General features: G+C 35.8%; 1 protein-coding gene across 1 annotated transcript; it reads left to right on the top strand.

Annotated features, from left to right (window-relative positions):
- Positions 1-5,770: 5,770 nt before the first annotated feature.
- Positions 5,771-15,180, top strand: LOC139121407 (probable caffeoyl-CoA O-methyltransferase 2). Its single transcript, XM_070686243.1, has 6 exons — positions 5,771-5,913; positions 11,157-11,290; positions 11,702-11,810; positions 12,128-12,301; positions 12,527-12,660; positions 13,716-15,180. Exons 1-6 carry the CDS (start codon positions 5,817-5,819, stop codon positions 13,866-13,868), a joined length of 801 nt encoding a protein of 266 aa, XP_070542344.1. The 5' UTR covers positions 5,771-5,816; the 3' UTR covers positions 13,869-15,180.
- The last annotated feature ends 1,500 nt before the right edge of the window (positions 15,181-16,680 follow it).

The raw sequence follows: 16,680 nt of genomic DNA, 5'->3' as shown, positions 1-16,680 counted from the left end.
CTACATATAGTGATAACATATATCTCATTGTTCTGTGAAGCGTACTACTATTAATAAACCTGTTGTAAAACACGTGAGCATATTCAGTTCATATCTGGTCCTACTTATAAGATACTGTTGTAAAGTTCACCACTATCGGATACTAAATGTACTAAAACGGAATTCATGTTTATGCAAAATAATTGTTTGAATACTTAACTCTGTGGATAATTACCGTTTATTAATGAAATTCATTCATTCATTTCCAAAAATTTGTTCTCTTCATGGAAAAATGATCATTGACACTGAAATGAAGAACATTTAAGGTTCCAAGACAAAAAATTGTGGTTCAACAAGGTCAGAACCCCTGTAAATTATATATTTTCGGAAGGCCTAGATATAGGGGAACATTTTATTTTCCATAGTGTCACCCGATGATTGTTTGCATAACTATCTCGTGACAGGTAATTTGCATAACCTTTCAAATTTCGGTTTTCCCTATGTTTTGATTCAATGCTTTGAGACGTGTGAGTGAAAGCTGTCCTATGATCTTCCAAAGTGTGTCTCAGAATTTTTTTAAACCTTCTAAAACAATTTTTATGCTAGAAAAACTTCCAGAGCAGTGAATTTGAGCCTAGTTGATATCTTGAAAATTGTGCTTCAAAAAAACTAAGCAAGATATAAAAAATCTGAGACACACTTTGGAAGAGCGATGTGACAGCTTGCATTCCAGAAAGTTTGAGTCAGATATTTTGAAGTATTGAGACAAACATAGGGAAAACCGATTTTTGAAAAGTAATGCAAATTACCTGTCACGTGATAGTTATGTACATAATGGTCCCCTTTAGCTAGGCTTTCAGAAAATGTATAATTTACGGGGGTTCTGAGCTTATTAGCCACCTGAGAATTGGTAGATTAAAAAGGTCAATTTCTTGTGTGAATGCGACGGAAATGCATTTCGTATGCATTCTAATAGGCATTTTTCTCTATTTTTCTTCGTCGTTTTCGTTGGTGTTCACGACTATCAACCGCATCCTTCCCGCTATTATCCAAAATATTTCAATAGATTATTCCCGCGATGAATGGTCATGTGCCACTTTATCTCCGAGTCGGGGCACCAGAAAGATGTTCCACAAGCCCCAGAAAGAACAAATTATTGAATGCAATGCGATGACCGCATTTTGTTTAAGTCAATTCACATAAACAGTGATTTGCATGAAAGTCTGTAAGAGCGATTTTGTTTTGCATGAAAACAGAATTTATATCATGAGCATAATAAACCAACTCGTAAATTTCTGTATTGTGCATAAAACATACTGCAAAAATGGGTAGGGGTAGGGGGTACTATATCCTTCCCTACATTAAGTAAACTGGCATGAAATAACACAAACCTTACATTTTTGAAAGCTCAGATACTGCTCTCTATGAGAAAAACCAACTTTAGCGAAATTAATTTGTATACATAAAATAAGACGACTTTAAAATGAATTTTTTCGACAATTTTGAATTTTTTTACCCCAAATACCATGTAACGATTGTGATTTACTTTTTATTAAGCAAAATTTGACAGCTTTTGTGTTTAAATTATTTATTCCGACATATTAAACAAGAAAAAAGTGTTAACTTTAGATATTTAACAATACACAATTCTTGAGTCAATTTTGAATTGTGTGTATCTGTATGGGGTGTGCAAAACCTAGGGGTAGGGGTACAACATTCTTTCCCTGATGAAGTAAACTGGCTTGAAATGCCATATACCTTATAGTTTTAAAAAGCTTAGATACTGGTCTTTCTAATATGCATAAGGTTTTAGTAAAAGAATATGATGTCATATTTTTTGATAACTTTAAATCAATTTTTTTCTGGTAATTCAGTATTTTTAACCGGAAGAAAATATGACAACTAAGGTTTTCTTCCAATGAAGCAAATCAAACAGATTTATAAATGTTATTTACTAACTGCGATGTGCTGAAGAAGAAAATAAATGTCAAAATTGGGTATTTACCATGCAGTATTATCTGCAGTCACTAAACTTGCAAGTTTTGCTATACTGGTATATCGTGCATGATCATTTTATTGGTATGCAATGAAATAATGCACAACTTTTAAAAGAAGGCTTTAAAACGCGCCCACATAGTCATATTGTCATTTTCTCCTTAAAGAAAATAGACTGTTGATGATTATCTATTTTTAAAAATCACTTTTTAAATATTTTTCTATAAAATAATTTTGATAAGACATATTTGGAAAATTTTCTATTCCTCCTTGTCTTACTGATACAGCAAGCATCACTATCAATCCATCAGGCCGTGGGCTAGAGGGGGCGTCTACGTGCACCTCCCATACCACAGGATAACATACCTGTATTTTTTAGAAGCCTTGGGATATCTAGAATAAGAAATGGAATTTTAACAGAAAAAATATAGGGATTCAATAGCTGTTACGGTCATGTTTTTAAGAGTACCGGATAATCACGATTTTGCGACCCACATGCATTTTTGTCAAACATGTTTTCTTGTAAGTGATCTACTGAGCTTACTATTTAACTACATTCTATGTATCAAGAAGTGAAGGCAAGCGTTTTAACCCCTCTGGTTTAACAGATTTTTTCGATGTCCTGTCGGTGTGAAACAAGGTTGCATCCTGTCTCCTTTCTGTTTTCTTTCTTCATCAATGATTTACATAATGAACTCCGTGCAGATCATATTTTGGGTGATGACGTTGGGTGTTCAATTGGTCTTGTCAAACTTTTCTATTTATTATTTGCCGATGATCTTGTTTTACTATCTTATAACGCTATTGGATTACAGAGACTACTCTCAAAATTAAAGTCTTATTGTGATAAATATAAATTAAGGGTTAATCTAAGTAAGACCAAAGTTGTAGTTTTCAGGAACGGTGGTATACTTAGAAGTTACGAAAAATGGTTTTATGGAAGTTGTGTCGTTGAAACCGTTCCATACTATGTATATCTTGGTTTAAAGCTCTCATCAAGAGGTATTTGGTCAAGAGCTGTGGAACAGCTAGCCGATCAGGCAACAAAAGCTCTCCATGCTCTGATGATAAATGTAAAGAAATTAGGTCATGTACCCTTAAATTTATGTTTTAAGTTATTTGATACAAAAATTCTACCAATTCTACATTACGGTTGTGAGATATGGGGTTATATTGAAGCGCCAGCAATAGAAAATGTTCACATTAAGTTTTGTAAATTTTTGCTTTCATCACAGTCATTATATATTCATGCTTCGATAAGAGGAGAAATGGGTCGTTCAACTTTGAGAGCTATCCGTTTAACTAGAGTTATCAAATACTGGTTAAGAATTTTAAAGATGAACACAAATCGTTATGTTTTTCATTGCTACCATCTCCAATGTAAATTAGCTGATTCAAATAAGGAGTGTTGGGTAAAGCATGTGAAAGCAATTCTATTTTCATACGGGTTTGCTGAAGCATGGTATAATCAAGGGGTTGGAAATGAACTTTTATTTGTTAATAGCTTTCGTCAACGTTGCTTAGATATTGACTTCCAAAATTGGAGTGACGAAATAAATTCGTATACTAAATTGAGTAATTATAAAGTATTTAAAACAAGTTTAGTTGCTGAACAATATCTTAAGATTGAAATGAAATCCATTTTCCGCTTGACACTGTTCAAATTTAGAGTTTCCGCTCACCCGTTGATGGTAGAGAAGGGTAGACACCTTGGTTTACAGTTCAATGAGAGAAAATGTCCAGTATGTCTTGATGCTGTTGAAGACGAATTCCATTTTCTTTTTGTTTGTCCACTGTATAATGACCTTAGAACTCAGTACATTCCTAGTTTTTACACGCAACAACCTTTGTCACAGTATAAATTTATTGCACTCATGAATAACACAAAGCCAGACATCATCAGAAACTGTGCTCGATATCTGTTTTATGCTTTTCAAAAGAGGGCTTCCTCTATGAATGAATAGGAATGTGTCTAAATTCTTGTTGGTACTTTTGTATGATATTGCATGATGTTAAGTTCAAAGTTCACCGTTTTGTTCTTTTAAGGTGAACCCCTGACCTCACTAGTTTTTCTGTGTAATTGGTTATTATTGTACTAAGGGCCGGTGGCTTTGGAATAAAGATTATTATTATTATTACTATTTAACTTGACCTGGTTTATGGGGTATCATTAGAAAGGTTATTTATTCCTCTTAAAAATGTTATTTTGCAATATGCAATATCTTCTATAGTGTACATTAAATAGGACTAAAATTTACCCCATACCCCAAAGTTTGATGTCGCAAATTACAGTGTCAAAACTAATCTAAATTCTACCAATTATTTATCTAGACATAATACAAAGGGCAATGCTATTTATTAAATTTGTTTTATTTGATACAGGAGCATGTTAAAAACTTGAAATAAACTTTTAACAGAAAAAATATTGGGATCCTGTGGCTGTAACAGTCGATATTTTGAAGGGTACCGCAAAATCACAGTATTGCACACTCGGCGAGCATTCGTTTTTGTTATACCCGTCTTCTTGTAAGTCGTCTGCTGATCTTCTTTTCAAACATAACGTGGCCAGTTGGGTAATATTAAAAAGGTGATTAATTCGTCTTTTAAATGATATATAGCAATATGCAGTATCTTTTATAGTTTCATGAGATAGGATTAAAACTTACCCCATACCCCAAAGTTTTGTGTCGCAAATTACTGTCAAAACTGATCTACCAATTCTTTACTTAGACATAATACAGAGGGCAATGCTTTGTATTAAATTTGTTTATTTGAGACAGGTACATGTTAGAAACATGAAATGATTTTTTAACAGAAAAAATATTGGGATTCTGTAGCTATATCAGTCATATTTGAATGGTACCGCAAAATCACAGTATTGCCAACTCGCATACGTATTTGTTAAACCTGTCTTCTTGTAAGTCGTGTACAGAGCTGGTTTTTTAATTTAACGTGGCTAGTGGGGTATCATTAGAAAGGTAATTATTATTCTTTAAAATGATATATTGCAATATGCAACATCTTTTATAGTATTCATGAAATAGGACCAAAACCTACCCCATACCCCAAAGTTTTACGTTCTATATTCTATATACACAAATTTATTTTGCTAAAGTTGGTGTTTCTCAGAAAGAGCAGTAGTATCTGAGCTTTTCAAAAATGTAACGTTTGTGCTATTTCATGCTAGTTTACTTAATGTAGGGGAGGATAGAGTACCCCATACCCCTACCAATTTTTCGCCATTTTTCGGGGGTACATGCAAATCAAAAACCAGCCCAGAGAGGTAGTGCATCCCAAAATATCCAATGTTAACATCTTTTTTTTCTAGTTCAGCTGATCCTAAAGAACAAAAAATACCCATGTAGTAGGTTTAGGGGGGTGGACGGTTGGCCCCTCCATCCCACGGACTATTATGTTAACTGGGTCTCGCGTCTTGCTTTGGCGCATTAGGCAATCAAACACATCAGATAATAGACGCAACAAAGTGACAAAACTTCCCGTAAGATTGACAAAGGACACTTACAATACCAGTGAACGACCAAGACACCAAAGGTTGGCAGTATAAATTATTGGCAACTTGATACATATCGTAGTCTAACGTATTACATGTAAAATAAAATAAACAATGGCAAGAAAAACCTGTGCTGAGGCAATTTTTTAAGTCGATGCTGAGACCAAGACACCTCTTCTCCGTCCCCACCCCGGGGGACGGACATGTAGGCGGCCCCCATGATTGGAGTTTAAGATATTTACATACGTTGACCTTATTTACATACCGATGTGGAAAAAACTAGGTCACCCTCTAGGATACTTGACTGCACGCACAAGCTGCCTTGCCATCAATGGTACTCTTCACGTCTTTTAAAGCAGACAGCAAGACTGCAATGCTGGCACTGGCGGGAGCTGTGTCTGTCGGTACCGCCATAGGATGTTTAATAGGTAGGATAAATGGCTGATTATATCTTGTATACTACATTACTACATTATACTACAGGGTAAAATCGAGACGCTTCCACCTCCTCCCTTCGAGACTACATAGATCATTCTATATAGTGACCTTCACGTTCCCCGACGCTTTGCATATGCGTACGTATACTGGTTTCCAACGTGCACCCTGTTAGTACGAAATTGATGGAACGTCTTGTGTGATACGTACTTCTAGTTCCGAATTCCGTGTCTTATAGAATCTGATTGTTGTCATTACTAGCGCCAGCACGATCACTCCACCCCTTCATTAAACAAGTCATCGTTGACGACACAGTCCCCACTTGTTAATGACTACTTTGATTACAAGTCCTTGGAGACGATTGAGTCCGGTTCATTAATAATTGGGTATGTGATTAAAGATGAGTTGCTTGTGGTGACATCGTAACACCAATGTGGGCTGCCACCCTGATTACAAAAGGTCATTAAATAGTAAGTAAGTAATCTTTATTCAAATACTTGGGCCTCAGCCCGTCACAAACAAAAAAACGTACATGATACAGAGATATGAAGAAAAGAGAGAAAACCGAATTTACAATATTATTTTTACTATTTAACTGCAAAAGAAACTCTTCTCGAAGTTTGAATGCCTTGTGTACAAAAATAGATAGCTTATACAGAGTACACTGATTTTCAGATGCCAAGAGAGCAAAAAACTTATCATAAGTAGGATAAAGTCGAAATCTTTCCGGAATTAAATCCATTCTACAATGCTCATATAAAGGACAGAACAGTACAAAGTGACATTCATCTTCTACAACTGACACATTTTTACTTAAACAAAAGCAACATACTCTTTGCTCAACCGGAATAATGGGTTTTGAATGCCTTCTAACTTTAATAGCTAATGTATGACTCGATGAGCGGAGTTTAGCCAGGTCAAATATAAATGTTGCAATTCTGATGGAAGATAAATACAATTCTGGTTCTAATAAAGACTTAAAATGTCTATATGTGCGAAGTCTCTGTGATTCATGTAAACTGGCTGTCCATTCTTGTCTATAACAGTCTAGTAGTCTCATTTGAAATAAACTTAAAAAGACCTTCCTATTCCCAACCGGCTGTTCAATCCAAACTATCCCAAACCCGTATTTAAATAATAAATCTTTTGCTTTTGATGCCCAGGTAATCCTCCCAACAGAATCTAATCTTTTTAACATATCATAGCAAGCTCTCGGATAGCGGGTGGTGTTCATTTCTAAAAGTTTTAACCAATAAGAAATACAACGCTTTATATATATACATGACAAAGGAAACCTCCCACATTCACCTAGAAGGACTTCAGAATTTACACTTGAATTTATACCTAGTAGAAAACGACAAAAACTGAACTGAACTCTCTCAATATCCAAACAATAATCAAATCCCCAGACTTCAGCACCGTAACAGATTACGGGTACAACTGACGAGTCAAAAAGCTTAAACGCTTCTTTTATGGGTAACCCTCCCAACTTCTTAATAACTATTTCAATCTGATGTAATGCCTTTTTCCCTTTTGTCGCTAATTGATGTTTTGCAGGTGTCCAGGATAACCTGGATGGAAATGACATTCCAAGATAATTATAATGCTTTACAGTTTTCACTATTTCTCCGCCATAAAAACCATCGCTCATAACGTTTTAAAATGCCCCCATTTCTGAAAACAATAATTTTGGTTTTCTTAAGATTAACAAACATACACCACTGTTTGCAAAAGACTTCAAGCTGATTCAGTTTCTTTTTAACAGAATAGGTAAATTGGCCACATCAGCCACATCGTCAGCATACATAAAAATACCCATATTCGGAAAATCATTGTTGACAAAAACACCACTGTTTTCATGCATATCCATGTATGACGAAAGTTCATTGAGAAATAAACTAAACAAAAAGGGGCTCAACATGCAGCCCTGTCTAGTACCTACAGTACAGTCAAAATAATCAGTTAAACCACCATTACACAATACACATGACTTTAAATTATTATACATTGAACGAAGGACATTTAAAACTCTACCATGCAGTCCATAAGTAATAAGCCTATGCCATAGATATGTGTGGTGAACTCTATCAAAGGCCTTGGAAAAATCAATAAAAACACAATACAAACGACCTTTTCGCTGAGATAAGTATTTCTGAACCAAAGACTGTAGAGAAAATATATTATCTATGGCACTGTACTGTTTGCGAAAACCAGCTTGAGCTTCAACAATAATATCTGATGCACCTGCCCACTTTACAAGTCTGTCATTTAAAATTTTAGTAAATATTTTACTCATAGTTGACAATAAAGAAATGCATCTAAAATTATTGAACCTGTTTATGCAAAGGATATATTATCCCTTTACACCAGATTTCGGGGAAATTTCCATTGGACAAAATTAGATTAAATAAATCACACAAACAATTGATAATTAATTCATTACTATACTTGAACATTTCATTAACAAGGCCGTCTGGACCTGGTGACTTGTTATTTTTCAACTGTTGGACACAATTTCTCACTTCTTCCAGACTTATCTCTTTATTTACTGAAATAGGAATATCATCTTGACACATTTCACATTCCAAGTCATGATTTTCTAAGTCTTTTACAATATTATTTTCAAACACAGTATCATCTATCTTGGATTGAACATTGAGTAGCTCTTTAAGTCATTAAATAAGTCAATTAGTAACTATTTGACAGGATGTTGCAAAACATTTTTGCATTCTATTATAACACTGACAGATTATCACATGTACCACATTTTATAAGCGATACCATTAATTATCGATGAATTGTATTACAGCACTGTTAGATCATCATCTGAACAAAGTTTAATCAACTTTGATGATATGTTTCTGGGCAATTCACCCTAAGTAGGAAAATTTATCAAATATGTAAATTAAAAATTACTTAACACGACAATGCTAAGTGTCTTTATTCAATGTTAAAGCAATGTGTGATCAACATCTGTACCAAATTTCATGAAATTTGATGAATCGGTTCTCGTCATATCAGCCAAATTACGAAAATTTATTAAATATGCAAATCAGCAGATTACTGACATGATACTAACACTTATCTTTGCATGCCATAACACTACTGAAAAATCAACATCTGTACCATGTTTCATCAAATTTAATACATTTCTAGACATATCACACTGATTATAAAAGTTCATCAAATGTGCAAATTAGCAATCAATTGACATGATACTTCTTAATGTCTTTGAACAGTATTAAAGTACCGAAAGATTAACATCTGTACCAAGTTTCATCAAATTTGATGCAGTATTTAAGGACATAGCCCCCTAATTAGGAAAGTTCATTAAATATGTAAATGAACAATTAATTTGAATGACATTGATAAATGTCTTCATTCAAATGTTAAAGCCAGGTAGGCTGAACATCTGTACTAAGTTTCATGAAATTTGATGAACCATTTCTTGACAAATTAGCCTAATTACGAGAATTTATTAAATATGCAAATTGGCAGTTAATTAACATGATACTACTACATATCTATGCACATCATTACACCACCAAAAGATCGATAGCTGTGCCACATTTCATCAAATTTGATGCAGCATTTTTAGATATATCACACTAATTATGAAAGTTCATCAAATATGCAAATAAGCAATTGACTGACATGATACTACTTAATGTCTTCATTCAGTATTACAGTACTGAGAGATCAACATCTGTGTACCATGTTTCATCAAATTTGATGCAGTGGGTCTGGAGAGAGCCCACTAATTAGGATAGTTCATTAAATATGCAAATTAGCAATTCATTCAAATAACACTGCTAAGTATCTTTGTACACTAATATGAGACTGTGTGCTAAAGATCTGAACCAAATTTCATCAAATTTGCTGATATTTCTAAACTTATCACCCTAATTACAAAAATTCATCAAATATGCAAAATTAGCAATTAATTGATGCAATACTGACTGTGTGCTATCAGAGCTCTGTGTGATGAACATCTGTACAAAGTTTCATCAAATTTAGTGCGGTCAGTTTAGAAATAGAGCTTTTTTTCAAAAGTAATTGTCAATGACATAGTCCCCGCGTTTCTTAATAAAATGTCCGTCACACGGCCATAATATATAATAAAAATCGCCGTGCAAATGTATGACATAAGGAGTAATCCTTGTACCGAGTTTGAATGAAATCGCTCCAGGCATCTTTGAGATATCTGCGTGAACAGACGGACGGACGCACGGACGGACGGACGGACGCACGGACATGATCAAAGCTGTAAGTCCCCCCGACGGTGTCCGTGGGGACTAAAAAATACCGTGTATGTGGTCTTAACGCTTGTGTCACCGAAGTGGTGCTTCAACTTAAGCCACAGGCTAATTAGGCATTTATTTGTGTTGGTTTTTCCAGTTATGAAGAAAAATTAATTATGAGTATTGATAAATTATCAATAGGAATGTTAAAGAATAATAAAATCTTGTTTTTTAACAAACAACGTCGTCTATTTTGTGTAAATACTTTCAGGAAACCCCATAAATGTCTAAGTTGAGATGCCATATAAGTTGTTACGGATATACATTATTATCTTGTTACATATAGTACTTATTAGCCTAGACCTCATCCGTTGCTTTTGGCTACGGAAGCAGGCCGAACGCAACGAATTGAGTCTAGGCTAAGTATTGGTGCTCTAATGAAAGTTTTGTAAAATTTGCTTATATTTTTTAAATTTTCAGCAAATGATCACCAAGTTTTTTGAACAAGACGAAAAAGGCAGTTAGTGATCAGTAAACAATAATACTTGTTTATTGTAGTTCAAATGGGTCTGGTTCGAGGCTATGAGTGGGACCCGGTCCCAGTACGAGGTCACCTAACAGTTCAACCTCAGAGCTATCAATCTCTCTACTTTACTGAGATGGAGCCAGTAGGTTACAATATGTTATAAACTTTTTTTACAAATACTGGACACATCACACTAACCGCGATTACAAACTCTACTGCTTTGTTTTGGTTTGGTTTACTCACTGTAGTGGCAATACTCGAAGCATAAAGTACAGAAAAAGAATAAAATCACAAGATGTTTTATGCAGTTAACTACCGCTGTGAGTTTAAATGATTCATCTTCCCCGAGGCGACCACAAGCAATGGCCACTTTAAGTAAACATGACTTTTCATTTTAAGGACTATATGTTTACATCGCTTGTCAGGAATGTCTATGCAAAATGACCTGTTTGCTGATGTGTTGTTTCAGGTTACCGCATGAGAGGAGGAGGGATTAGTCTAAACATCGCGAAGAGCAGTTACAAGGGAGAACGCAGTCCGATCATGAATTACTTTGTTGACCACTCTTTGCGAGAACCTAAAGTGTTATCTGAACTTAAAGATGTGAGTAGAATCAACACGACAATTTGCTTCAGCGCTTGAAACTTACCAACATGATGATGTTATTGTTCGTGTGTCCAAATCATACGGTGACTTGGGTTGACTACATACACGGCCACCAGATTGCCATGTCCAGAACCTCTCCGTACTTTTGTATCTTCCCAAAAAATTACGCTTAGGGTACGATACCAACGCTGCGGAGAGGTTCTAGACAACTATTAATTAACCGAAGGATCAAAGTGCATCAAAAGAAATATACAGTTTCTATGGTACCGAGTGTACCAGCATAAACCTGCAGCGCGTCTTATTAGGTAAATTAATTTGATCGTTTAAACGACTTTGTACAAGACTTTAACGATTATAGTATTGTTTTGATGACTAATTAATCCAGAATTCTTTGTTTTACAATTACAGTACACCATAAACAATGTGAACAATCCGATAATGCTTTGTGCTCCTGAAGTCGCCCAGTTCTTCCGTCTACTACTTAAACTGTTGAAAGCTAAGAAGACGATAGAAATAGGTAAGAACCACTCAGCTGTGCGTGTGAGTAATGACAGTTGATAGAGTCGTGATATATATTATATATTGTAATCGCATGTTAACTGACTTCGTATAAAAGTGGCACCTTCAACAGATACATCAACCTGCTGCTGTTGTTGTAGACCTAACTTCCACTTTAATCTTCTTTTCATCTGTTGAATAAGGTAACAATTCTTGTATAAAGGAGCACTTATTACCTCGAAGTTATGGCATTCGCGTTATTCGGAACAGATGGTAAGAGCTAAATCAAGTTTTTGTTCAGGTCTGATGATGTATTCATTCTCATTATATTTGCAGGAACTTATACAGGATACAATGCACTCAGTAGTGCCCTTGCCTTGCCAGATGATGGCAAAGTCGTCGCCTGTGACGTCAGTAAGGAATTTACCGACGTTGCACGACAGTACTGGAAAGACGCCGGTGTTGACCACAAGATAGACTTGCGGCTACAGCCAGCATCTAAGACATTAGGTTTGTACAAGCTTTTTAAGGCATTTTCAGTTACTAGTCCGTTATTTCGCAGCCTCTAAGCCGCAAACATCAAATTTTCCTGTTTTCCGAAGACTCTTACAGACTAGTACGTTCAATACAACATTGTTTTGTAACACGAGTAATTTGCAAATGTCCGAACAGCAAGATGGCCAGCAATAACGCAAATACATTTTGCTGTCTGATTAACAAAACTGATATTTTCAGATGATCTGTCGGCGGCAGGAGAAGCTGGTACCTTTGACTTTGTATTCATTGATGCTGACAAAACAAGCGTAATGGAGTATTATGAGAAAAGTCTAGCTCTTGTCAGACACGGTGGAATTGTAGCTATTGATAATGTAAGTATCCGAACATTTCTTCTCTGTGTTTCTTGTGTCTTTCCCCGCCCGTTTTCAATTCGTTTGCTATGCTTAAAGTAGCAGTGGACATTCTGTCACAAGGAAATATGGGGGGGGGGGGCCCTTTGCGGACGCGAAACCACTCTTTAATATCCTACAGTCCATTGTTAAGAGATAGCTGTGTGGTATGCGTTAGAAAAGTATAGGTGCATACATAGACAAGGTTCAAATCTGTGATTTGTGAATGTTTGAGTGGGATGAACGCGATGATTTGTGTTCTGTTTTCATGTGAAACCCGTGAGTGGGGTGAACGAGATGAGTGGGGTGCACGCTATACAGGGGAATTTCTCCTAGACTTGCTCCAAGTCTGTTGGCATATAATTATGAAAACATAAATCGAAGGACTAAACATCAGCAGACCATCGCACTAATGGCAGGCTGTTGCGTAGATCGAGTGGTGAACGCCTTGGCCCACAGCCAGTGAATCAGCTGCCGGGAAAAGCTTGCAGGCGACTGGGGCCAGTCTAAGTTTCTCCTGGAATCCGACATAAACTAACTCACTACTGCCCAAAGTCAAAGCTCAGACGCGTTCAATCGCTAGGAAAACCTGGCCTGGGCTGCCAAATTCCAAATAGGTTTGTATGAAATAGGAGAGACACAAAAGAAACTATTAAAATGTTTTATCATTTTTAATTCACTTACTTGAACCAAGTCTAGTGCATAGACAGCGGCCGTCGTGTATCGGTTCACAAGCTGCACAGTGTACTCTTATCCCCACTTACTGGGAAGTGATTACCGGGTATAAGTATTACTGCTAATTGAATTGTTGTACACAATTTTGTACAGGGGAGTTCACAGACGTCAGGGCACTTTGTCGGACAAAACTATGCGAAACCATTCAATCTTTTTACAGGGCATTTGTTAAGGTTATTCTGATCAAAACCACCCGCAAATACGACTCGAAGGGGAATTTGTTTCTACTGTATCACACAAAATATCATCCTAAATCATCCAATAATAAGAAAGAATTTATCGATCACATTTTCTATTTTCAGGTTTTATGGTTTGGTCGTGTGGTTGACCCGAAAGCCATGGATGAAAAAACTATGGCCATCAGAGCTATCAATGATAAAGTGAAATCAGATGACCGAGTTGAAATTAGTATGCTGTTCCTTGGAGATGGAGTTACACTTGCTATGAAAAAGTAGTAAACACCTATTGCCTGGTCATGAGGGCTATAGCGCCCGTCTATTACCACGAGGGGCTGTTTGTTACCAGAACACATCGCTATTCCCCGAGGCCGTAGGCTGAGGTGTATAGGGATGTGTTTCTGGTAACACACAGCCACGAGGGGTAATAGACGGGCGCTATAGCCCGAATAAAGGCTAGGCTGCACTATAGGTGTTTTATCATACACCACATGCTCATGTTGTATTGTTATATAGTTTTTAATGTGTTTTGATATTTTGCACCGCAACAATCCACTGTGACAAGTTTAATGGGCGATGTTTCCACAACGGCTTCAGTTGTACGTGGTACCACTATCTTTCAAATAAATATTCAAAGCATACCTAGTGACATCCTTAGTTGCAATCTTTTCCGTTGATTAGCTGTTCAAGTTCCTACGCTGTTGGAATGTTGGAAAATGTTGGAAAATCTGTTGTAGAGAATGTGTCGTCACCTATCCCGGACACACATCACGTTCTAGTCACCCGCCATTGTTGCAAAGCTGCAGACGACACTACGGCCACGTGACCGGGCATTTTTCCAAATTTGGTCAAAACTATTTCCCTAGGGAAAAAGCTTTTCAGAAAATACCCTTTGACGTCACTTTTGTCGATCTGGAATATTTTTTCCTTGGGTATTACAATTAGTTATGGTTACGTAATTGCAACCGAGATACTTGAAGAAATTGATAGATGGTTATTGTCATTTCTTTGAAAAAGTACTGTTCTTAAAGAAATGTATCTCCTTCAAAAAATAACATTTACAATTCATCATCTATTTCATTACTGTCACACCTTAAATGAATTATTTCATTCAAAGGTAACCTATGTTTACTTTTCTGACCAACTTTATTCCCATGACTGTGATCACTCGGTCTAAACTTTGATATACATCTATGTAAAGTAAAGTTTGATATATCTCTTAAATAGTTTTCAACATGAATGTGGGATTTGAATATTTGAATATTTGATATTTTTGCGTGTGGGATATTTTCGCGACTTTCGCAACCACAAACAAAACGCAAACATTTCACACACAAGAAGCTCTCTTACCAACTCATTAATATTCATTAATCATCCAAGATGGCCGCTGCTGACAAGACTTCGTAATATGGCGAAACTTTGGCTTTATGTACATGTATATTTCTATAGATAAAGTTGATATCTTTAACAGAAAGACTAATTTGATTTGTCAAATGAAGTATCTGATTTCTCCTACTTTTAATTCGAATCCCATGTATTCTATCAGTACGTAATTGTCTTTAATCATCAAATAAACTCTTACTTCCAACTATTCAAGTGTCACTTGTAACTTCTGTTTTATCCTGCTGTACAATTATGATTTCACCTCTGTGAGTTCAAAGTATGTAAATGACTGTAGCTGCCTAATATGGTGAACAAAACTAGCCCTGGATAAGTGAATATTAATATTTTCCTTCAGGGTCTGAGTTTAGGTAGACTATAAGTCTACGTCAATATCGTACAACAGACAAAACGAGATTAATTTTTAATGGCAATCTGTCTAACTCGGTTTGTCTAACTCGGTCTGCTCTTATGGCTTCAAACGGGTGCGTTTACTTACTCTCAAAATAAATTTGTATATGCAGAGCTTTCATATTTGTTATTTGGAGTGCACAGGTTTCTGAAGCATAACAGAGGATAGAAGCGATTAAAGTGTCGTCAAAAACTTTAAACACAATCTGAAAGTCTGGCACAAGGACAACTATGGATATATAACAGTTGTCAGTCGATGATATTTACATAAACGCATATATTACATAAAGGCACTTCTTTATCTCGGGAAAATTGAATAAAGAAAGTAAGAAAAGACATCGAGCTGTAGAGAACTGCAAATCAATTACGTGTAAATCAACCCTCATCAGTTAATTATTTTATTCTGAATAAGGAACGATTCTGAAACGTTTATTTAATGTAAAGTTTATTATGTTTGTCATATCCGATCGATTTGTGACGCCAGGTCAAGGTCAACATTAAAAATGAAAATTGGCAAATGAAACTTCCTGTTCTATACAAAATTTCGATATTCGATTTATTCCAATTTTGGAAAACGCTGGTCTTTGCATCTTCTCACTTATTTCATGTGAACAATGCATACATGCTGGATTTCGAGCCAATACATGTTTAGTTCTCTAATATCGATATCATCATCAAATATAAGCTGGATGCATGGCGTTACATGTAAAATCTGATATTGGAATTGCCAACTCTAAAACGACAATCACGGAAAGAAATATGACGATATTTCAGAATCGCTTCTTCGATTTCGACATTAAAATTCGGTTGGCCTGAAAATGCCACGTATTGCGCATTTCACGTAAATTTAATTTTCGAGTTTGTTCACAAATTCAAAAGGATTTTTAGATCCTTTGGCCCGAAATCTGTGCAATGTGGACCTACTTTTATATGTCTTTCTGTGATTTCCACATAGAAATATGGTTGGCCTAAAAATGCCATGGATTGATTATTCTTGTCGATAAAGTGTATGTATTTCAAAGGATTAATATATTTTGTCGGCAATTTCCTATTCAAGAAATATCAAATGGACATTCAAAGGTTTGGTTGTAAAATCAGCTTCTGTCAAAAGTGACCCCCATAAAATAGATTTATAAAAAGTGACCCTCCCCCAATCCCCCTGTAATTACTGAAGGCTCCCTAAGTGCTAATGGCCGATTACTTTTTAGGGCCAGTCTGATTTGTCAAATATGTCAAGCAAGTGGTAAAAAACTGATAGTAATTAAATAATTTCCCGGAGACGCTATATCTATCCCCTTGC

Source organism: Ptychodera flava, chromosome 21, assembly GCF_041260155.1.
Source record: "Ptychodera flava strain L36383 chromosome 21, AS_Pfla_20210202, whole genome shotgun sequence".
Lineage (NCBI taxonomy): Eukaryota > Metazoa > Hemichordata > Enteropneusta > Ptychoderidae > Ptychodera > Ptychodera flava.
The sequence above is the reverse complement of the archived record's forward strand: the minus strand, read 5'-3'. Positions and strand labels throughout refer to the sequence as shown.